The sequence below is a fragment of the Lepus europaeus genome, chromosome 4, assembly GCF_033115175.1.
Source record: "Lepus europaeus isolate LE1 chromosome 4, mLepTim1.pri, whole genome shotgun sequence".
NCBI lineage: Eukaryota > Metazoa > Chordata > Mammalia > Lagomorpha > Leporidae > Lepus > Lepus europaeus.
Window position 1 is genome coordinate 129,901,860 of NC_084830.1, and position 24,401 is coordinate 129,926,260.

The window sequence follows — 24,401 nt, forward strand, 5'->3', positions numbered from 1 at the left end:
AGGAGTGAACCAGCAGAAGGAAGAGCTCTCTTTCTCTGTGTCTCCCCCTCTCTCTGTCAGTCTGCCTTTCAAGTAGCTAAACAAATGAAAATATTACACATGCCAAGGCCTGAAAAGCAACAAGCTCAGTGCCTGGCATACAGCAAGTGCTTAAGGGAAGAGGGGAGGCAGCCTTTGGCCCAGCGTCCGGGCACGTGGGGTTGCAAGGCTGAGGCGTGACCGTAACAGGCACCAGGGCTACAGATGAGGATGACCCAATTTCCAGGAGCACACACAGGCCAGAGCTCCGAGAGAGAAAATGCTGCCACTGCCATGCTTGCTAAACCCAGAGACGTCAAAGGCTGCGAGCTGCCCTTTGTTCAGAGGCTCCAGGTACCAGGCACTGGGCTCCGTGCTTCCCACCGTGTTGTTTGATGTGCAGGGCAGCCCAAGGAGGCAGCAGCTGCAACCGGCCCAACTCTAGAGATAGGCTGAGCATCTCTCCAAGGTCAATCCACTTCCAAGTGGCAGAAAGACTTGCAGCAGGCTCTGGACTTTGAAAACCCTGCTCTCCCACTGCCCTGGGGATGCAGTGTCAGTGAGAACCAGAAAATGGGAGTTTCCAGACCCCTGGAGTCCACAAACACTGGAGTTTGGCAAGCACCATGCATGCATAGTGCTGAAGCTGGCCTTGCAGAAAGAGCCGAGATGCACGTTTACCACCAGGGGGCGCACACTTGGAAAAAAATCACAGGCCTCTGCTCACAACCAAGGAGGGGGTCTGGCCTCCTACAAGAGGGTAGAAGGGGCTGGCGCTGTGACGTAATGGGTGACCCCGCCACCTGCAGTGCCAGCATCCCATGTGGGCATCCCATATGGGTGGCGGTTTGAGTCCTGGCAGCTCCACTTTCAATTTAGCTCTCTACTATGGCCTAGGAAAACAGTGGAAGATGATGGCCCAAGTCTTTGGGCCCCTGTACCCACGTGGAAGACCCAAAAGAAGCTCCTGGCTCCTGGCTTTGGATCAGCACAGCTCCAGTCGTTGGGCCAATTAGGGAGTGAACCAGTGGATGGAAGACCTCTGCCTCCCTCCCTCCCTCCCTCCCTCCCTCTTCCCTCCCTCTCTCTGCCTCTCTGTAACTCTGCCTTTTTTTTTTAAAAAAAAAATGTTTTAATTTATTTGAAAGAGTTAGAGAGAGAGGTAGAGACAGAGAGAGAGAGAGAGGTCTTCCATTCGCTGGTTCACTCCCCAGATGACCACACTGGCCGGAGCTGCACCGACCCAAAGCCAGGAGCCAGGAGCTTCCTCTGGGTCTCCCACGCAGGTGCAGGGGTCCAAGGACTTGAGCCATCTTCTACTGCTATCCCACGCCACAGAAGAGAGCTGGATTGGAAGAGGAGCAGCCAGGACTAGAACTGGCGCCCATATGGGATGCCAGTGCTTCAGGCCAGGGCTTTAACCCGCTGCACCACAGTGCCGGCCCCTAAAAAAATCTTTAAAAAAATAAATAAATAAAAGAGGGTAGAAGAGCATGAAGACCAGGACTGCCACTGGCCCTGCTGGGAGATTCTGAACATAACCCTACCTCACCCTACGTCTCATGTTTACCTTCGTAGAGCAAAGGATTGGAACCAGGTAGGTTCCAAGCTCTGCTGTACAGACTGCGCCAAGGACCCCAACTCCCTGCCTGTCCCCCTGTGCCTGGGAGCTCCACATCCTGGATGTGGCCTGTGATCAACTCCTACTAAATAAATAGCATTTGAGGCCAGCGCCGCAGCTCACTAGGCTAATCCTCCACCTGCAGCGCCGGCACACCGGGTTCTAGTCCCGGTCGGGGCACTGGATTCTGTCCCGGTTGCCCCTCTTCCAGTCCAGCTCTCTGCTATGCCCTGGGAGTGCAGTGGAGGATGGCCCAGGTCCTTGGGCCCTGCACCCACATGGGAGACCAGGAGAAGCACCTGGCTCCTGGCTTCGGATTGGCGCAGTGCACCAGCCGCAGCGGCCATGGGGGGTGAACCAACGGAAAAAGGAAGACCTTTCTCTCTGTCTCTCTCTCTCTCACTGTCCACTCTGCCTGTCCAAATAAATAAATAAATAGCATTTGAGGCTCCTGGACTCATCCTATAGTGGGTAAGATGAAGGCCTGTGGGGCTGGCATTGAGGTGTAGCAGGTGAAGCTGCTGCCAGCAACGCCAGCATGCCACACAGGCACTAGTTAGAGTCCTGGCTGCTCCATTTCCAATCCCTGCTAATGCACCTGAGAAGGCAGAAGATGCCCCAAGTCCTTGGGCCCCTGAACCCACATGGGAGATCCAGATGAAGCTCCTGGCTCCTGGTTTTAGCCTGGCCCAACCCCAGCCCCAGCCCCAGCCATTGTGGCCATTTGTGGGATGAACTAATGAATGGAGTATGTGTGTGTGTATGTGTGCGTGTGTGTAATTCTGCCTTTCAAATGAAGCAATCTTGGTTCAAATCCCAGATCTCTGCTTCTTAGCAGCGTGAGCCTGGATACACTGGTTAACCTTTCTTTGCCTCAGTTCCCTTCTTCCTTCAACCAGGACGCTGTCCACCCGCCTTTGAGGACGGCTGATTAGCGCAAGGTGAGTAAATTCATGTGCAGCACGCAGACAGGGCACGCGCCGCGTGGGCACTCAATAAACGTCGGCCACTCTGATGTGTTTCAGGCCTGGGGCTCTGGATCAAACTTAATGAAGTTCACAGGAGGAAAGGGTGCAGAGTGCAGAGGAAGAAGAGAGGAAGGCCGACGATGGGGACAGTCAGACTGCCTCTGTAAAGGCAGAAACCAGGCCAGCGTTCCCCAGGGGGTGCTCAGGGAAAGAAAGGGGCTTGTCATCCAGCCAGGTGCAGAACAGATCTCACCAGGGGCTCCATGCAGGACTCGGTGCGGGCCTTCAATCTCCCGGCTCACAATGCCTCTGCGGCAGCGGAGCCTCCTGCCGGGTGAGTGAGGGCTAGAGCGTGCCGTGGGAAACCCTCGACCAAACCGGCCTCCCCACACTGAGCGCAGGACCCAGTACACAGAGGACGTGGTCCTCCGCTCTTCACCCACACCAGCAGGAGCCTGGCTGGGGGCTTGCATACCTACTGTCCCTGCTGCCTGGAAGGCTCTTTGCAAGCGAGCATGGGGGCCCTCCTCCCCTTCCTCAGGTCACTTAATCAAAGATGACTTCCTTGCCTGTTTTATCAAAAATAGTGGTAACCTCCCACTACTCCCTACTGCGCCTGCTCCCTGTGCTGTGTGCGTATCCGCTCACTGCTGATCGCCACTGCTGCCCAGTGTCTGTCCACTGCCATCACCTCTGTGTGCCCAGTGCCTGTGCGGTGCTCCGTGATCTCTGCCGAACGAAGGAACCGATGCCCCGGAGCGCCGCACGGGGTCGTACTTGTGCCTGCCTCTGTGACTGCAGCCTCGGCACGGCACGGCTGCTGGGCCCAACCTTCCACTCCCCCGAACACGCTCTCAGCGAGGCCTCAGTCCCAGGCCATTCAGGGAGCCCCGTAAAGCCCAGGGTGGCCTCTTCCCTACTCCCTAGGATTTCTTTCTCCCAGCTGAGGAGGGTCACCAACGCCACACGCCACCGTAGGAGGAAAGAACGTGGGACAGAGCACAGACTATCTTCGTGGGGCCAAATCCCGGCTTCCCCACTGTAGGCTGCACAGCCTCGAGTAAGTGACCCAGCCTCGCCTGGAGACACAATGGGGACACACTTTGCCTCACCTGGGAGGACTACCCTGACAGGTTTCCCGGCACCAGGCAGAGCACATCCTCCTCTGCCTCACCCCCCATCCCTGGGCCTCCTTCAGGCAAACCCCTCCCCAAGCATCCCAGGACACACGAGCCAATCCATATAAAGCCCTCGCCAGGCGCTCTGCGCTCCAAGCACCTTGGCCCGTTTCACTCTCACAAGCACCGGGAGACAGGTGCTACCACCACACCCACTCGCGCATGAGGAAAGCCAGCTGCGGCTCTGAGCCGCCTGGGTGCCCGCCCAAGCCCTCGTACCTTGAAGAAGCCGATGATGCCCACGCCGTAGGCCACACAGTACTTGTCCAGCAGCTCCCGGTTCCAGGCGTCCAAGTTGACATACTTGAGGATGTTCTCGTAGATGATGAGGGCGAAGCGGCCGCGGCCCTTGTCGGTGAGCGTGGGCATATCCCCCTTGCCCGGCGCGATCTCCGTGCGGTACTTGAAGCGGCTGGACTCCAGGATGGCCACCACCTCCTGCCCCAACTGCGAGTAGAGGCTTTCCACAAACACCAGCACCAACGGCTCCGTGCGGGAAGGTGTGGCCGCCTGCACGGGTTTGAGTGGCAGCAGGCGGCTGGGGGCCACGGGTGGCGGGTCTCCACAGTCAGGCTCGGGGGCGTCGGCTGAGGGCTCCAGCCCCCGCTTCCAGCCGTACAGGTAGTAGGCCGAGACGAAGACGCTGAACAGGCAGAAGACGAACAGCAGGAAGAGGACAGCCTGTGGGGACACGTGCCGACACAGCCTCCGGAGGCACGCCAGAGCAGGCATTCTGGACCCCCAGGCCCTCGGCCGCCGGAGGCCTGGCCTGCCCTGGCCACCCCAAGGCCCCACACACGGGGAGGCACGAGAGTCGTCCACTGACCAACAAATTCACAGAGACCTGGGAAGCGAGGCCCTTGGAGGGCAGCAGGAGTGGAGGATTCGGGCCCCCGGCCCTTCCTCCCAGCCAGGGGCGCAGTCTGCAGGCTGGTCTCGCTCCTTCCTTCCTCTGCGCCCCTTTATGTCACCATGGCAAACCCCCACGTGGTCCTGCGCAGAGCAGAAGTGCCCCAGGGCGTCAGGGCCTCCTGGGAGGGCTGGGCAGCAGGCCAGAAGACAGCGAGCAGGCCTGGGGGTGTTGCATGCTGCTCACTTGGTGGGGCCCACAGGGCCCAGGCTGCAGAGAGAAGAGTAGAGTCAGAGTGTGGCCTCAGTCAGGTCAACTGACTGCAGACACTCAGGACCTGACCTACTGATCTGGTCCAAGTTCAAGGACGTTGCCTCACGGGGTTGTGTGGCGTGCAGAGACTCTTTAATCACTCTTGGCCTCAGTTTGCCCATCTGTGAAATGGGGCTGACGATATGCAGGACCCGCCCCCCGAGGGGCAGGGGGATGAAATGCAGTAATGCATATATATCCACCCCTCAGAGCAGCCCTAGCACATGGTGTCCGCAGATGGTCGCTGCTGTTTTTCCTCATCGCAGTCCAAGACCAGGCCAAGTAAAACTCAGAAGCAGGAAGGACCAAGTGAGACAAGAAATAGTTGCGAGTCCTGGGAACAAGAGGCAAATTCTGACCACAACCAGAAACCACGTCCTCGCTGTCTCCCCTCACTCGCCCACTCACTCCTAACTCTAATGAGCCAGCAGCCCCACGTAGCAGGTGGAAAGATGGAATCTCTGGCAGAAGCCACCAGGCCCCGAGTCAAACCCCGGGTTATGAGGTATCCATGCCTTTGAGAATGGCTCAGCAGCATGGTGGTGCGGTAAATTGGCCACCTACTGTGGCACTGGCATCCCAGGTCTCCTTCTGATCCAGCTCTCTGCTAATGGGCCTGGGAAAGCAGATGAAGCTGAGCCAAGGGCTTGGGCCTCTGTCACTCATGTGGGAGACCCAGATGGAGTTCCTAGTTCTTGGCTTTGGCTTGGCCCATTTAGGGGAATGAACCACCAAGTGCAGCATCTCTTTCTCTCTCTCTTTCTCTCTTTCATTCTGCCTTTCAAATAAATATAAATAAATCTTACCAAATAAAAATTAAACACACTCAGAAACGGCAGTTGTCTGTATTTGCTCCGACATGACCAGGGAACTCTGACCTTCAGGGCTTGTGTCAGCAGGTGCACAAGGCAGCAGGTGACCAAGCCCTGCCTGAGGGTCCCAAGCTTGACAAGGGATCAGCAGGAGGGCTTCCCTGGCACCGTGCCCTCTGTCCACACAGTGGCTTGAAGCCCCACCTCCCAGGCCTGGCCCCTGCACCTGTCTCTGGGACGCGAGGCCTCCATTCTCTCACCTCAGAGGCAGCCCTCCAGGCGCCCTTAAACACAAGGCGAAGCCACAGTGTGTATGAGACTTTCTATCATCCACCGCTGGTGAAAGTTAGGAAGGCCAGGTGTGAGAGCCTATGCTAGGGCAGTAGCCACAGGTGCAGCCTCGGGTGCGGACCTGGAAAAGCCCTCCTGGCCCCAAGACCACACGGCAAGCTCCAGGGCAGCAGCCGCAGATCAACTAACCGCACTTCCAGGAACTTATCCTAGAGGAAGGAATCACAGAAGCTTGCGAAGACTTCCCCACCAGCACACAAACCCCAGTGCTGTTTAAAACACAAGAGCCTAACAAGAAGGGATTGTCTTTAGAAGTCATCACGCAAGGGCCCAGCGCTGTGGCGCAGTGGGTAAAGCTGCCGCCTGCGACGCCAGCAAGCCATATGGGTGTCAGTTTGAATCCCAGCTACTCCACTTCCAATCCAGCTCTCTGCTGATGGCCTGAGAAAAACAGCAGAAGACGGCCCAAGTGTCCACCCACATGGGAGACCTCTTGGCTCCTGGCTTTGGCCTGGTCCAGCCCTGGCCATTGTGGCCATCTGGGGCATGAACCAGCAGATGGAAGATCTCTCTCTCTCTCTCTGTCTCTCTCTCTGTAACTCTGCCTTTCAAATAAATAATTATTAAAAAAGAAAAAAAAGAAACAAAGAAAAACAGAAGTCACAACATGAGCAGCTGCTGGAGTCCAAGGCAGCCATCACCACAGGTCGGAGGTGGCCGTCTGCGGACATCCACCACCTACACTGCTAAACCAGAAAGCACTTAGGCAACAGTTTGTATGTGTGACCGGATTTTTGTTAAACGGCTTTATGCACAGGCTGGAAAAGGATGCTAAATACAAACAAGAATGTTTAGAGTGATTATCTCTGGCTGACGTTTGTTTTCCACTTTTTGTTGTGAAATGGAGAGACAGCTGAGACAGCAGCTCTGGCTCCAGATCTGCCATGACACACTGTGTGACCCTGAGCACACCCTGTCCCTTTCTGGGCTTCCTGCCTGATAGAGAAGGCTGGGGCCAGAATGATCTCTGGGGCTGGTCCCCCTCTGCTAGTCTGCATTTCAGGCCCCACTTTGGGAGCAGAGACAGTCAAGAAAACAGGCACTGTGGTACTGGGGCAAGTGAAGCAGTAGGGGAAACAAGGGTAAAGGGGAGACACAGGGCATTAAACCCCTCTGAAGGGACAGAGAGATGGGGAAAGGCTTCCTGGAGGAAGTGGCACTTAAACCAACCAGAACAAGAGGCTAGCCAGGCGTGGAAGAGGGAATGGCACCCATCATCACAGCTGGGAGACAGGGCTGGAAGGGGCAGGTGTCTGTGTCCTGGGCGATAGGAGCTGCCTGCAGCCAAAGCCAAGTCCCACCCCTGGGCCCAGGGCCAGGACAGAAGCACAGTGGGTGGGAAGTAAGGATGCCTGGAGGGTTTCCTGCCCGTGTCAGCCGCCCAACCTCACAGAAGAGGAGCGCAGCACCCTGTGGCGGCGCCTCTGGCAGGCCTGAGTGCCGTCCATCACACACCCAGCCTTTCAGCACACTAGCGATGCGGCCCACAGCCTCTCAGGCATCTGGGGGTCACAGACCGAGTGGGAATCTGACGCCATTTCTCAGACACAGAAAAAATGCACAAAAAAATGCACTTGGGTGCCAGAGGCTGAGGGAGGGAGAGGCAGAGCCCCGGGGACATTCCGGGCAGGGAAGTCCCTGTGTGGAGCTACAGTGCTGGACACACATCGCCGTATGGTCATCCTAACTCACAGGGTGCGCAAGCTCGGAGCAGGCCCTCCCACGAGCTTTGGAGGCTGGATGAGCCTGATGGCTCAGGCTGGGCTCCTGACTGGAACAAATGGACCTCTCTGGTGGGGGCACGGATGGCAGGGCAGCGGCAGATGGGAAATCGCTGAGCCTTTCTCTCAATTTGGCTCTGACCCTAACACTGCTATAAAAAAAATAAACATTTACATACATATATATGCACATATGCTGGAAAATTTAACAATTCCTAGTTCAGATCCTGCTTCCCCCCAGGACCACCCATGCACTGAAAATGCTACATTGATGGTCCCTACTGGCAACACCTGCAGACTTCAGTTCAAAGCCAAGTACCACATGCACCTGGGTAAGCTTCGGCCAAGTTATTTAACTGCTCGGTGCCTCAGTTTCCTCACCTGTCAAATAGGGACATTTTGCCCATTTCCCATGGCTGCGAAAATGACTGGAGAGAAAATGCTCAGCGCCAGGCCAGGCCCACAGCACTGAAGAGCTGGCAGCTGCTGTTTCTTTCCCACACTCTGGGTGTGGTGACACCCCAACCCAGGAAGCTCCGAGCTCGTCTCTCTGGCAGGCCTCAGGGTCAGGCCGGGGTGAGCACGGTCACTCTGCAGGACACATGGGCTGCGGAAGGCTGCTCTCTCATGGGGAGACCCAGGCTGTGTCCCCTTCTCACCACACTGCCTTCTTTGGAGACCACAGTCTCCCCCAGGAGCTAGGATAAGCCTGTGGCAGAACCCACGGCAGAGAGCAAGCAAAGTAGTCCCTTGTCCCCAGAAAAGGCCACAAGCTACCCTGGGGCAAGGGGAGACCCAGCTATTTTGTTAACAAAGCACTGACCACCCAGCTTGCTAGCAGGGGGGGACTCGGCCCCTCTGCCACCCACCCAGAGGCCCACCGCCAGCCATTCAAGGCGCTCCCTGCTGCCTGCATTCCAGAGCCTGTATGGCTCAAGGGGCAAAGAAGGGGGTGGGGGAGGCTGGGGGGTGGAGGGAGGGCCTCTAATCCCCTTCAAGCCACTAAGGCCTCAAGGACAACTGGGGCAGGGGCCCCAGTGCTCCCCCTACCACCACCTTGGGCCTTGCTGACACTGCCAGCTGCTGTCCCTCAACCGTAGCTTCACCCAGACACCGATGATGGTCAAGCATCCCGGCCTCTGCTATGAAGTTCTCACCGCCTGGAATGCCTGCCCACCCCTGCCAAGGGACACTTACTCATCCTTTAAGATCCCAGTTCCAAGGCCACCACCTCTCTGATGTCATCTCCAGCCACCAGCCCTCTCCAACTCCCGCTCCATCCCCACTCCACAGAGCAGAGGCTGAAAACCAGGACCCTCGGGCCAAAACAGAGCACAGATGTGGAGGTCTTTTGTTTGCATAGCATTTTTCTGTAATTTGGGATTGGTTATTGACCTAAAAAAAATCTTTTTTTTTTAAAATGTATTGCTATTTATTTGAAAGCCAGAGAGATCCTCCATCTGCTGGCTCACCCCCCAGAAAAGCCCACAACAGTTCAGGCTGGGCCATGCTGAAGCCAGGAGTTGGGAACTCATTCAAGGTCCCATGTGTGTGACAGGGACCCAACTACTGCAGCCATCACCTGCTGCCTCCCAGGGTACACAACAGAAGGAAGCTGGAAACCAGGAGCAGAGCCAAGACTGAAACCCAGACACTCTGATGTGGGATGCGGGCATCCCAAGAAGCAGTTTAACTGCTGCACCAAATGCCAGCCCCTAGTTATCAATCTATTTTTTAAAGATTTATGTATTTGAAAGGTGGAGTTACAGAGAGAGAGAGAGAGAGAGACAGACAGACAGACGGACATCTTCCATCTGCTGATTCACTCCCCAAATGGCTGCAATGGCCATGGCTGGGCTGGGCCAGGCCGAAACCAGGATGCTAGAACTCCATCTGGGTTTCCTGTGTGGGTGACAAGAGGCCAAGCACTGGGGCCATCTGCTCCTGCTTTCTCAGGTGCATTAGCAGAGAGCTGGACAGGAAGCAGAACAGCCAGGACTCAAACTGGTGCTCATATGGGATGCTGGCATTGCAGGCGGCGGCTTAACCCGCTGTGTCACAACACTGGCCTCCAACAGTTTTAACTCAGGAGATTCCACAGAACCTCTCATTTCTCTTTATAGAGGGCATGTCACTCCAGTGACACGGGCACACATGCCTGTGGACCACCACCCTCGCAGTGCCCATCTCAGATGCACAGACACTGCCTCTGCAGTCTCACAGTCAGCCTCCTCTCGCTTAGCCTCCTGCCCAGCCCTGGCAAACGCCTGAGCCTGTGGCCTGTGCAGAGTAAGCCCGGACCTCTCCAACTATGGCTCCGCCTCCTGCAGCCTGCAGATTCTCGGGGCAGGATGAGGACTTACTGCCCTCTACGTGGACAGGCCCTGCCCAAAATCTGGCACACCAAAGCCTTTGATAAATAACATTTTCCTTTCTTCTCTTCGCCCAAACAGGGTGTCACTCAAAGGCCGGCACCAAGTCTGATTCATAGAAGAGGCTCCACTTTCCGCAGAGACAGGTCCTGTTTGGGAACTCGGAATATGAATGAACGAGCAGCTGTTCTAATCCCCAAGTTACAGATGAGGATTACAGAGGTTTCAAGGTGACGAGGCTCACCACAGTCACGTGGAGAGCACTCGGTCTTGAGTCAGATTTCCTTCCTGACTTTGCATTTGGTCTTTCATTTCTCCAGGAAACCCAGGGCTTTCTAGAATACAAATGACAGCAACAACAATATCAGTATGATCGTCACTGGTTCTGTTTCCACACTGTGCGCTCACTGTGAGCCCAGCACTGTGTTGAGCATTGTGTTAAGAATTTTCACATAGGCTGGCGCCGTGGCTCAACAGGCTAATCCTCCGCCTTGCGGCGCCGGCACACCGGGTTCTAGTCCCGGTTGGGGCATCAGATTCTATCCGGGTTGCCCCTCTTCCAGGCCAGCTCTCTGCTGTGGCCAGGGAAGGCAGCGGAGGATGGCCCAAGTGCTTGGGCCCTGCACCCGCATGGGAGACCAGGAAAAGCACCTGGCTCCTGGCTTCAGATCAGCACGATGCACTGGCCGCAGCGGCCACTGGAGGGTGAACCAATGGCAAAAAGAAAGACCTTTCTCTCTGTCTCTCTCTCACTGTCTACTTTGCCTGTCAAAAAAAAAAAAAAAAAAAAAAAAAAGAAGAATTTTCACGTCTTACTGCATTTAAGCCTAACAACAATACTGTCACTCTCCACAGTTAAAGAGTTGAGGGAAGTGAGGCTGAGAGAGGTTAAATCATTTTCCCAAAAGCACACAGCCAGTCCATGGTAGAGTTGAAATTTGAACCCAGACCCCACAAAAGGGAGAGGTTCAGAGCCAGCAAAGAGGAACTCTGGCTGGGGGCAGTGGGTGAACATGGAGGGGACTTCACCACTGAGGCCTCCAGCTCTCAGCAGGCTCCCTCTGTGCTCCTCCAGCCCTAGCTCCAGCTCTCCCTGCCAAGGTGCTGGGGATAATGAATGAGATGCTCTGGTCGTCATGGAGACACCATGGCAACGCTGCACTTTCGGGAAATACCACAGTGACCGTGGCCAATGCTGTAGAGTTGAAAGTCACTCCCTATCCCACCTCCCCCCCAGAAAGTGCTTTGGTCCCCACAGCCCTCCCAGGACCCAGAGTAGAAGGGGTGCAGAGGCACGAGGCCCATTTTACAGAGCAAGCTGTCCAGAGATCAGGACCAGCAAAGGGGGTCCAGCTAGGATCCTGGATGAAGGGGGGGCTCCAGGAGTAAGACCAAGAGCTCCCTGAGAACAGGCATAGAGACTGGCTGGCTGTGCTTTTCATGGTAAAGCATGCCCAATAACTTAGTGCACATGCACATGCACTGAGCGCCTACTGTGTGCCTCCTCCGACTGCATCCCAACAGTCCAAGAGACGGCACGCGATGGCTGCCAGCGTCACAGCAGAAGGCTCAGACTGCAGCCAGCCTGCCTGGGCGCAAACCTAGGCTGCACTATTGACTACCCTTGTATCCTTTGAGCAAATCTCTCAATTATTCTGAGCCTCAGTCTCCCCAACTATAAAATAGGGTTTCTACTACTTATCTATCTCACAGGTCAGTCACTAAGACAAAGAGAGGATGCAGGTCAAACACTGCACACGGACACACAGGCTAATAAAGTGATTACTAACTGAACAGATACAGAACCAGGCTTAAGAAGAACTGCCCCAGGGCCGGTGTTGTGATGCAGTAGGTTAAAGCCTGGGCCTGCCACACTGGCATCCCATATGGGCACTGGTTCGAGTCCTGGCCGCTCCACTATCAAGCTCCCTGCTAATGTGCCTGGGGAAGCAGTGGAAGATGGCCCAAGTTCTTGGGGCCCCTGCACTCACTTGGGAGACCTGGAGGTAGCTCCTGGCTTCGGATTGGCAAAGCTCCAGCCATTGCGGCCATCTGGGGAGTGAACCAGCAGATGGAAGACCTCTCTCTCTGTCTCCACCTCTCTCTGTAACTCTTTCAAATAAATAAAATAAGTCTTTAAAAAGAAATTAGAAGGAACTGGCCCAAGCCACATATCAAACTGACAGTGGATCCAGAAAGAGCCAGGAAGGGACATCAGGCTGAAGCCACAAGAGAATGGGCTCCAGGAAGAAGTCAAAGCTTGAAGACCACACTGGGCACAAGGAGCAAGCACAGGATCCACCACCTGTTCCCTCAGTCTCCTCCTAGTGAGCACCAGCAGGTGCTCAGCCAGGGGCCAAGCTTCCGCACTGAAAACAGTGTGGCCTGAAATGCTTTCTAAATGCCTTGGGGCTCTGAGTTTTATGTGTCTGGTGTGAAGCTGTTACAGGGTCAATGTGGGGGTGGCCCCCTATAGCCCCATATGTGTACCTAGCCCACATTTTACTTCCAGCGTGGGCCATTCCTGACATTGCCTGCTGCAGCACACACACACACACACACACACCCTACACTCACAGGCACAGGAATGTACAGGCAAATTCACACAGTACTGACATGCTCGAATGGTATCACCATGGCTGGCCCTGTGGTGCAGCAGGCTAAGCTGCCACCTGCAGTGCCAGCATCCCATATGAGTACCAGTTCGGAGCTGTTCCACTTCCCAACCAGCTACCTGCACGTGGGAAAGCAGCAGAAGATGGCCCAAGCACTTGGGCCCCCGGCACCTACATAGGAGACCCAGACGGGAGTTCAAGGTTCCTGGCTTCTACATGTCCTACCCCTGGCCACTGTGGCCATCTGGGGAGTGAACCAGTGGATGGAAATGTGTGCTAGCGCATTTTCTCTCTCCGTGTGTGGGCCTCTTCCTGTCATTCTGCCTTTCAAATAAATAGATAAATATTTTAAAAACAAAAACAAGGCCAGCACCGTGGCTTAACAGGCTAATCCTCCACCTTGTGGCGCCGGCACACCGGGTTCTAGTCTCCGGATTCTATCCCGGTTGCCCCTCTTCCAGGCCAGCTCTCTGCTGTGGCCCGGGAAGGCAGTGGAGGATGGCCCAAGTCCTTGGGCCCTGCACCCGCATGGGAGACCAGGAGAAGCACCTGGCTCCTGGCTTCGGATCAGCACGATGCGCCGGCCGCAGCAGCCATTGGAGGGTGAACCAACGGCAAAAAGGAAGACCTTTCTCTCTGTCTCTCTCTCTCACTGTCCACTCTGCCTGTCAAAAACAAAAACAAAACCAAGGTGTCATCATAGGCATCCAGGCGACATATACAATGCGATCGGTCAGGGGTGCCGAGAAGAGATTAGGGCAGCCAGGGCCCCACAGGCAGCCTCAAAAGTAAATGAATGGGTACTAGGGCTCAGGCAGAGACCTGGCAGGGAAAGGGAATGGTGGCAGCAGGCCAGGGTACTGGTGGCCCCACATGCACCCAGGGCCACTCCCTACAGCTGACCCAGCCCCTCCCAGCTCTGCCACACCCCCGGCACAGTCACACCACCACCCACCACCCCGCCACACCCCACAGCTGCCCAGCTCCACCAGCCACCCTGCTGCAGCCTGCCCCACCCACTGCACCAGCTCAGCAAAGAAAATCCTCCACATTTGCTTCCCAGCTGTGCGGGAGCTTCTCCAGCCCAATTATGCCCCTGGGAGGCCGAGACCAGAAGCAAATCCCTTCCTCTGCTGGAATCTGCTGTTCACTCACCCTACCCCACCCCACCCCCACAGTGCTGCCTGGCAAGGGGCCAAGCCACCACCTGTCAGTCACCCCACCGCCAGGGGACTGTCAGAGCACTGGCTCTGAGTCACACAGGCACAGACAGCACACGGGACACGAAGGCCCAGAGAGAAGGGAAACACCCCTGGTACTGTACTGGCCAGGCCCGGCCCACTCCCACCTACCTTGACCCAGTTCCTTGTCTATTAAAACCCTGTTCATCCTACTTCAAGGCCAGCTTGGGACAGGAGTTGCCTTTGCCTGCTGTGGATTTCAAAACTCCTGGCTGAGCTCTCCTGCTCTGCATCCCAGAGCGCACAGCGCGACGCCAGGCGCCTGCAGCCCTCGCAGCGACTACGCTGGCCCCCTTCTTCACCTGGAGCTGTCAGGGCAGGGGCATTTCCCTCCTCACGTGCGGGGGCAGGCATCCAGCCTAGTGGTTAAGCTACCCACTGAGGGGCCTGAGTCCCACATTAGAGTGCCTGGGTTTGACACCTGGCTCTTGCCCCTGATCCAGTCTCCTGCGAATGCAGATACTGGGAGGCATCCAAGTGACTGGGCTCCCACTACTTCGATGGGACACCTGGATGGAGTTCCCGACTCCCAGCTCCAGCCCAGCCCGGTCCTGGCTATTGTGGGCATCTGGGGAGTAAACCAACAGACGAGAGTTCCGTATTGCTCTGCCCCTCAAATTAAAAACAAAACAAAACAAAAAGTGTGTGCTTTTGTGGGGCAAGTGATGTGCCCTTACCAATTTCCTTCCCCTTTTTGGATCTGCTATGAGGAATCTGTGAGCTATGCGCAATAACGTTAACTTCCATTTATGAGATGCCGTTATCTGTTCCACGCTGCTCTTCAACCCATACAACAGCGCCATGACCTCCAGTCCCCTCATTTCACACATGGGGAGCTGAGGCCAGCGAGGGCTGCCCCAGCCCTGAGAACGGATGACCGGGTGAACGGGAAGGCAGCCTCAAGGCCTGGGGTCCCCACTCTCAGCCTCACAGGCCGGGTCCCACCACGTTCACCACGCGCCTCCGTCTCTGTCCCAGCTGTTCTCGTGTTCACCATTTTATGTGTGCGTTTTGATTCCCAGGCCGCCCCTAATGACCCCTCTCGGAAGCAGCCTCATGGATCATCCATCAGTCACAAGCAAGCGAGGCAGAAAGGGCTGGGTCACGGGGCATCTGTTCTGGGCCCTCTGGCAGGGAAAACACGATGGAGAACCTCAGGAGCTCGCACCCAACTCATGCAGCACCTGTCTTTCTCCCAGCAGGGCCTGCGTGCGGCGCTCACCTTTGTACCAGGCTCTGAAGAAAGAGTTTGCCGAGCAAACAGACTGGTCAGCCCAGGGGCAGCGGGCTGTGTGGGGAACAAGGCCAGCCAGGACCAGCTGCCCTCACGCCCTGGCACAGGACATGCTGTTCACTGGCCTGAGAAGCTTCCTCAAACAGGGCTTTCTCTCTGCCCAGCCCCTAAATCTTCCTCTGACAGCCAAGTCCATCCCAATCTGTTTTCCTGAGGTCTGGATCTCAGACACTCGAGAAACTGAACACAGTTTCCGCGCAAATATCACAAGCTCCCACGGTGACAGCAGTCTACACTGCTACTTCTCCAGGCTAAACCGAGAGCTCCGCCTGCTTCCCCAAACCCAGTCTTCATGCCCTGAGAGGGGTCATGCTATGTGCACGTTGTAGACACGGAAACCGAGCTCAGAGAGGTAAGTAAAGGACCTCAAGTCACACAGCTGGGCAGAGGTGGAGGTGGGCCAGCCCGTCCCAGGGCCCCTGGAGTACCTCCTCCTAAGTATTCCCAGCCCCGCTGCTGGCACACTCCATACCATTCCTGAGCCAGCTCTGCAGCCTGCAAGAGGGGCTCCTGCCGCTGGCCGGTGCCACGGCTGCCGCCCCAGCTCCTTCTGCAGCAATGAGCTCCACCCTCCTGGAAAAGCCTGCACCATACCCTGGGCCACCAGGAAGGTAGGCCCTCAGCCAGATGGTCCTCACCACCCTTCCCCAGGGGCTCCAAACACACAGGCAGAACTTGTGCTCATGCTGAAGGAGCAGGAAGGCGGGAAGCAGGAGCTCCCAGCTGGCAGGAGAATGCTAAGGACACAGGTGCCCAGCATGCTCACAACCTTGCTACCTGCCAGGACCCTACCGAGCACGTCCCCATCATGATGTCGCTCCCTTGTCATTTATTCCCAATGAAGTAAAAACAGTGTCATGGTGCTGCCATGCCCTGAGCTTCTCCCCATCAGCCTGTCTACAAGCCCAGCTCCATGGCACTAGACAGCCATGAGAGGTGCCAAAGAGCAGGCGCAGCCTGGGGTCTCCATGTCATGGCGCAGGAGTCAAATCCAGGAGGGCCTAGAACACACACGAGCATTCCAGCCCCTCGTCCCTCCCCAATCTCTTAGCACTCAGCGGGCAGAGGGCAGTGAGCATTTGTGTGGTCAGGGGCTGAGGACCAAGTGCTGTCAGGAAGAGGGAGGCGCACACAGCTGAAGGGGCAAGGAGCAAAGCAGAAGTCTGTGACCTTCTGGGGATCACAGCCCCTCTGGGACTCCAAAGACCGTCATTAGCAGACTCTCCACACACACAGATTCAGAGTGGTTGTGACCAGCTCTCACCCAAAGCCAAGAACAAGAAACCTTGCTAGGGGCCCTGTGGTTTTGACAAGCCATGGCTCTTGTAGACCAGGCAGGACTGAAGCCACAAATGCAAATCTGAGCCCCCTGGGACCTCACCAATCTAGCATCCCCCTGGCCCTGAGTAAATCTTTAACTCGGGCCTGCTGGCTGCAGGTGCATGCATGGACTGGCCCAGGTGTCTGCAGAAGCCACAAGAACAACCGGCCCTTCCATCCCATCCGCAGCCTCTTCCCCCTTCTCTGCCATGAGGAAGCTACCAGGTCAGGCCTGAGCTATCTCCTTGGAGCAGCCCCAGGTGAGGGGTCCCTGGTGGAACCTGCCTCTGATCCTAAGTAGCACAGGACCAGCACCAGGCTCAGGGGCCAGCCTGCGCCCCCAGGACCTCCGGCATGGGTATAAACACACACACACACACACACACACGCACTGCACACACCCACCACACCCGGCTAGAGCAGGCAATCAGGGATATTGCGGGTGGGTGCAGGGCGGGTGCAAGAGGCCAAGGACAATGGGGCAGCCAGGGAGAGAACAAGACCCACCAGGGTTCCAGGCAGCAGCTGGCTCAGCTCCTCCTCACTTACCAGGGCTGCATCTAATCCCAGAGCCAGCACAAATGGCATTACTGTCGGCCCAGTCCCCTCCCTGGAGGGAGGAAAGGAAGGGGAGGGGAGGGAGGTGGCCCTAGGGCACCCTGAGCCACCAACCACATTCCCGGAAACGTCAGGGCTCCCCCCACCCCCACCGGCCCCCACCTCCTCTTCTGCCCTGTGCCCTGTGCCCAGGGATCCCCACAGCATGTAGAGACGCCAAGAGAGCACGGTCCTGACCCTCATGCCGATGGCGTTCTGACTTAAGAAAGCTGGCACAGTGAAGGAGGGGGGCCGGGGAGGCCCTGGTGCTGTGGCATGGTAGGTTAAGCCTCCGCCTGCGGCGCTGGCTTCCCATATGGGCGGGTGCCAGTTTGTGTCCCAGCTGCTTCTCTTCAGATCCAACTCTCTGCTATGGCCTGGGAAAGCAGTAGAAGATGACCCAAGTGCTTGGGTGCCTGCACCCGTGTGAGACCCAGAAAATCCCAGCTCCTGGCTTCGGATCAGCACAGATCCCGCCATTGCGGCCAATTGAGGAGTGAACCAGGGGATGGAAGACCTCTCTCCTGTCTCTCCCTGTCTGTCTGTAACTCTGCCTCAAATAAAGTCTTAAAAAGAAAGAAAGAAAGCTAGCTAGCTAAGCTAGCTGGCAGCCAGGAGTGGGAAGGAATCGGGGTGCCTCAGCCTCCCCACCTGTCCTGAAAAGAAGAGGAAAGGGTGACCCCCACGGGTACCAACAAGGTGTCAAGGCACCTGGGATGTGGGGTTTTGGCAGCTGCCCCCAGCCCAGCACAGCTGTCGGACCCTTCCCACGGCCCCAGCCTGCAGAAGAGGAAGGAAGGTGGCTGACCGGGGTGTGGAGGGTGCTAGAGTCCTCGCCAGACTGGAAAGGCCAGCGCTGAAAGGGGCCTTTCCCAGGGGAGGCCTGGAGAAGGTGGGAAGCTCGGTCAGGGCCACACAGGGAGCTAGAAAAGGTCAGGCCGGCCTGGGTTTGCTCCCTGACAGCAAACATTTACAAGTGTCCTCTAGAAACAGTGTTTGCCAAGGCAACCTGCTCATGACAAAGCTAATGCCCGAGAGTGGCAATAATTTAAAAAAAAAAAAAAAAAAAAAGGATGGTGGGTTTGTCTACGTGGGACCCAGTTGCAGAATCGAGACTGCCTTACCAGGTCCCTCGTGTCTCAGCACAAAGGAGGCCTAAACCCTAGGAATCCCTTCCAGGGATTAGCAGCCTTGGCCACCTCTTTAGAAGTCACCTGAGGCCCTCAAGGCAGGCCGGCCAATGGCAGTGGGAACCCTGACGCCAACAACACCAAGACCAGCTGGCTCTGAGAGAGGACAAAGCCCTGCGGAAACTGGCAAGTCACCAGGCCCCATGCACAGAGTGAAGGGAAGCCAAAGGGCCTGCTGACGCCATGGGAAGGGAACACTTTGGAAAGGCAGAAGCCCCTAAGCTCCCAGGGGCCTGGTGGGCCCAACCTGAGACCTGCTGAGACCAAGGGCACTTCACCGAGGGCCTGCGTGAAAGCAGCCTGTTCCTCCAGACCTGCTGCAGCTTGTCACAATAGGAGCCTGGCGCTAACACGCTGACACAGAGGTGCCGCTGGCAGCGCGGGGGCGCCGGGGGAGGGGGGGTGAGCACCTTCCCTAGAACACAGGCGGCTGGGTCTACAGCGTGGTGTAGCAGGTTAAGCCACAGCCTGGGCCGCTGGCATCCCATCTGAGCACAGGCTCGAGTCCCAGCTGCTTCACTTCTGATCCAGCTCCCTGCTAATGCGCCTGGGAAAGCAATGGAGGATGGCCCAAGTCCTGGGGCCCCTGCCCACATGAGAGACCCAGAGGAAGCTCCTGGCTCCTGGCTTCAGCAGCTGGGCCACCCCAACTATTGTGACCATTTGGGGAGTGAACCAACAGATGGAAGATCTGTCTCTCCCTCTCTAACTCTCCCTTGCAAATAAATAAAAACAAATAAATCTTTAAAAAATAAAGAACAACAACAACAACAACACAGGCAGAGAGTAAGAAGGCACAGAATAAAAGCCCAGTGACCAACTTCACCCACAGGGCCTCCGTGAGACTAGGAGGTGCCCCGCAGGTGTCCTGGGCAAAGCTGGGGTAAGGACAGTGAGGGCCAGGGCACAACTGCCCTCGGGGCTGAGCAAGTGCAGGGGTACCTGAGAGCGGCCTCACCATAGGCCCAGCCTTGTACTGAGCCAAGTATCCTGCCTTCTGTGCCTTGCTTTGTTTACCTGTAAAATGGGATCACACAGAGGGATTCTGTGACCCTTCTAACTCCCAGCTGGGTGGTTCTGCAGAGCATAACTGACCTCCACAGCAACCCCGGAAGTGGGCGCAGCGGCCGCAGCTCTCCACCACTAGTCCACCTAGCAGACCCCAAGCGCCAGGGAGGAAGCGTACTGTGTGACCGCCTTATACCACCACGTGCTGGGCTCCTGCCTGAGCTTGGCCTCATTTTGCAACGGAGGAACTGAGGCTCACAGAGGTCAAGCAGCTAGCTCAAGCTCCCAGTTGGGAAGCGCTCAGCACCTGTGTGACTCTTCATCCCCACATTCCGTGGCATCAGACACAATAACCCAAACCCACAGGGGATCTTTGCACCTCCTACGTTTTCCAGTAGATACTGCGGGAGCTAATGTGCCAGGCAGGCTGGGGAGCAGCCAGGAGCGGGGTGGCGGGACTGAGGAATCCTGTGGGTGCCAGGCGTCCTGCAGACCGTCCCGCCGCCTGTGGCTCAGCCTGTCGTCCGTATGCTGCTGTGGTTACAGGTCCTCGTCGCCACAGGCGCACCAAAGTCACCACCGTGCCTCCCTGAAGTCACCACCCAGATGCAAGGCTTTTTCACAGGCATTGCCTCGATGTCACTGGACAAATCTATACAAGCACAGCAGGGTTCCTGGAGGATGAGTGACTTCCCACGAAGCACACAGGGAGGCAGTGTTTGGGCCCCGTCTGCCTCCCCGCCCAGGGCTGGGTCTGCTCCTCCACAGCCTTGGCTGTGCAGATCGGCCAGCATGGATGAGCCGTGGCCACAACAATGAGGATTTCTGGGCACTTCATGTGAACTGCTGCTCCAGGTTTGGCTGGACAGATGGACACAGGCAGGCTGGGGAAACTGGAGACAGGTGGCCCCACCAGGCGGAGACAGAGCTGGCACTCACACTGGGGTCGGCTGTCTCTAAGCCTGTGGCCTAAACCTCCGTGCCACACAGCTCTGTCTCCGAGTCTCTGTCACAGCAGTCACTGGAGGGAACTGGGGGGCCAGACACACCACACAGCATGTGTGACTGGCAGGTTGTGGCAAGATTACAATAATAGGAGCGCAAAGAAAGCTGCTGAGGAGCCTACGAGAGGGAGGCTGTTACAGACATCTGGGCTGCAGGCCAGGAGGCGCAGCCAGGGACATGGGAACAGAGGGGAGCAGCAGATATATGGAAGATGGCCTGAGAGACCTTGGTCAAGTACCTTGCTCTCTCCAGACCTCAACTTACCCAGCTGTTCAGAAAAGTCCTCAGAACAGTTCCAGAGCCCCTTCCCATCCTACAGACCCTTGGACCCTGGGAAAACAAGCAGTGCCTGGTGACAGCCTGGCTCAGAGCCCCAGGGACGCTGGAATGTCCTTGGCCGTCCTGGCACGGCTCACCTGCTGGGAACCAGGCCCGCAGAAGCACAGGGCCCGGCCAGCATGCCTGGGCACCAGTGAAGTGTGGGGCCTGAGCAGCCACATTCCGCCCATTGTCAACCTCTCCATGGCTCCAGGGGAGCTGGCACCCCCCGGCCTGCACCCAGACCGGGCCCCGAGCTCACACCCAAGTGCCCAGTGGAATGCCACTGCAGGCCCTGCCCTTCCCTGCCCCACCACACTAGGAGAGACTACAAGTCCTGTCTGAGACCTGAAAGAAAGTGACCACCCTGTCCCCAAGGAAGCTGTGTGCAGGGCAGCAGCTGCCCCTGGCAAGTCAAGGAACACCCCTGGCTGGGACAGGGGAAAATGGCCCGTGATGGGCAGCTCTCAGTTCTCACTCTGGAAGGCGGACAGGGTGCGGACACCTGCTCAGGACTCAGCCCAAGCCTCTACACTCACAGCTGCCCCCTCAAACCACACACAGGCCTTGCTCCTGCTCAAAAACCTCGCCTGGCTCCTCCCACCCACTGGGCAAAGCCCCTTCACCAGGCCGAGAACAGGCGATCTGGGACTCACAACTTCCATTAACAGGCTGCGATATATGCCAGGACCTCTGCCAAGTGTTCTCTGTATGGTTTCAGATGTAACCCTCAGAGTAACCAGAAGCAGGTACTCTGGTCACCCATTTCTACAGATGAGAAAACTGAGGCGGCTCAGAGAGTCTCACAGTCAAGCAGTAGAGAAAACATCTACACACGCACCTGCCGGAACCCAAGCCTGGACTCCTCAAATGCTCCCTCCATCCTCAGAGCCTGGGGCCAGAACTTCTGTGTTTAAGGGGGGAAGCCAAGGCAGGGGGCTCCCTCTGTTGTCAGCAGAGCCAGGCTGCCTCTGCCCCCATGGCCCTGGCCCCAGAAGGATCTCCCACCCACTAGGTGCGCCAGCAGAGAGCCTGGGGCCTGGGGCCACCGTGGTGGCGTGAGTGCTCGGGACCTGTCTTCCTTGTCCAGAAAGAAGGCAGCAGCAAGAGGTTTGCAGAAAGAGGAAACAGCACAGAGGAGCCAGGAAACTTTCTTATGGCACAGCCTCTTATGGCTGGGGAGGGTCCTACAGGGCGCCCCTGCTGCGTCCCCAGAGGAAGTTCCCTGAGAACAACAAGAGCACTCAGGGCCCAAGAGCAGCCTCCCCATGTGTCCTGGCCCCCACCAGAGGATGGCCCAGCCTAACACAGCGACCCCGAATCCCAATTTTCCTCCCCAGACCTGCTTGTCCCGTGGCCTTCCTGTTTCAGTAAGCGGCGGCTCTGTCCTTCTAGGTCCCCGAGACAGAAATCCGGCGGTCAACACCCATCTTCTCACACCTTGCATCTAATCCATCAGCAAATCCGGCAGCTCATCCCACAAAACAAATCCTGACTCCAAGCCCCTCCCACCAGAGCCGTCCGTCCGTCTTCTCATCCCCATGGCTGGCTGCAGCCACCTCCTGGCCGCGGTCCTGCACCCACCCTGGCTACCTCTGCCGTCGTGTCCATGCAGTTGCCCACATGCTCCCTGGAAACGTGTGGCAAAACCAGCCCATCCTCAGCCCCAAGCCTTCCAACAGCTTTTCCCCTCAGCCCCTGGGAAGCAGCAGCGTCCCCCCTGTGGGCCACGGGGCCCTGCAGCCCCTCTCCTACCACTGCCGCTCGCTCTTTCTGCACCGGCCCACACCAGCCTCCTGGCTGGACCTCCCTCCTGCCTCAGACCTTGGAGTGCCTGTTCCCTCTGCCTGCAGGGCTGGTCCCCTTCCAGAGAAATCTCCCAGGCCCACCTCACACGGCAGTGCTATTCCCTTGGTCACAATACCCGTCCTCCCCCCCTCCCCGCTTCAGACTGCTTTCCTTCCGGGCGCTTCTCAAAGTTGACAGAGAAATGCATTTGCTGCCTCGCTGATTCCATCCCACTGCTAGAATTCCAGCCCCAAGTCTAAAACAGTCATGTCCCCAGGCCTAGCAAAGGGCCTGGGACAAAGCAGATGCTTAACAAGCACGTGTCCAGCGAGGACGACTTACTCGCTCATCCTGACACAGCATCTGTGCCCTGAAGAGTTACCTGGTAGTGCACAGGATCCCCGCCAGGGCCAGCTGAACCTCAGAGTTGTCCCAGGACTGGCTCGTGCCCAGATCACCCATCTCGCCTGGGACAAGTGGCTCAGGGCTTCATGTCCGCCCTGCCTCCTTACTTTAACCATCCATTTGGACACCGGGGGAGAAGTCTGGGCCCTGACATGTGGGCCGCCAGAGGGAACTAGGACCGGGTTACTGTGTGCAGGCATCCTCACAGCCCACTGGTGATGCCAGGAGCTGGCATCTGGCAAAGGCTGTCCCATGCTCCCAGTGACAGGGGGTGGGGGATGGGGGCCAGAGCCATGCCTGCCCTCTTCCTGTTATCAGAGGAGGACGGTCAGAGGGAAGCTTTGTTCTCAGAAGATAGCGTGAAGCCCAGTGCCAGGCGGAAGCGGGCACGGAGGCAGTTGGCCCGTCTGAGCGAGTGTAAGAACAGGAAGGGGATGGAGGACGCTGGAGGGGCCATGTGTCCACCCAACCGGTTCTGTGCCTCCTGGCAGCTATGGCCACGGTTCCTTCTTCCAGGCCTAGCCCCTGTGCCATTGCATACAATCAGACAATTGTCCCAGCTGGGTGATCTCTCTGACCCTGCAGAGGGAAGCAGGAAAGCATGCCCTTGCCTGGAATCAGAAGGCCTAGCCCAGCCTTCTACACGCCATATGTGACACTAGGAGAGTTTCTCCCTTCTATTTGCCTCAGTTTACCCAGCTGTAAATGGCTTGTTTGCCAGCATGCCACAGGACTGCACAGGGGGCAACCCTCCCTGTGGAGCCCAACACCAGGGGTACAGCACCCGCCTCCTCCCCAGGATCAGAGCAATCCTCTGCTGAGCTGTTACCCAGGGTGAACGTGAAACCCTCTGTTGCCTGGCGAGTGGCTAAACAGAAGGGCAAAAAATGCGTGCCCTCACCCTACGCAGACCCCGGCACCTGCTGACCCTCTTCTGTCATCCTCTACAGGGATGGCTCACAAGCTGCTCGCAGCCACAATGACTAGGAGGAGCCAGCATGGTGATGCAGAGGACACAAGAAGAGCCTAGAGAGAGGGATGTGTGTGACAGCACCTGGCCCTGCCACCCAGGGGTCCTCCCCACCCACCCTGAGCTCCGTGTACTAAGACAGGGTCCTCAGGGCACAGTCTACAGATGCCCTGTGTCTGAATCACTTGGGGGAGGGGAGGCTGACCCGTGCTACTGAGGCAATCAGAGTGTGCATTTCTGGCAAGCCTCTCGGGCTGTTCTTGTCCCCACATCAGCCGTGCATCTTTGCTGGCCTTGAGGGACAGCTCAGATTTCAACTAAAAGACTCAGACCAACCTTGACTAGACAGACAGCTGGACCAAGGAGATGAGGATAGAGCATCATGCCCCAGGAGAATAAAGCAGATGGAGGTGAAGCCCACGGGACACAGTTAAGCTAACCCGCACC

The 24,401-nt window shown here is 57.1% G+C and overlaps 1 protein-coding gene across 4 annotated transcripts in view; it reads right to left on the reverse strand.

Annotated features, from left to right (window-relative positions):
• NDST1 (N-deacetylase and N-sulfotransferase 1) overlaps window positions 1-24,401 on the reverse strand; it is a 90,922-nt gene that overhangs the window by 26,851 nt on the left and 39,670 nt on the right. For 2 of the 4 annotated variants that reach the window (XM_062188840.1, XM_062188839.1), the window contains one exon: window positions 4,005-4,905. In XM_062188840.1, the coding sequence (XP_062044824.1) occupies window positions 4,005-4,517 (513 nt within the window). In that variant the 5' untranslated portion in view covers window positions 4,518-4,905. Of the gene's footprint in view, window positions 1-4,004; window positions 4,906-17,180; window positions 17,243-24,401 lie in introns of those variants that run through there. The other 2 variants (XM_062188842.1, XM_062188841.1) reach the window with 2 other exon arrangements.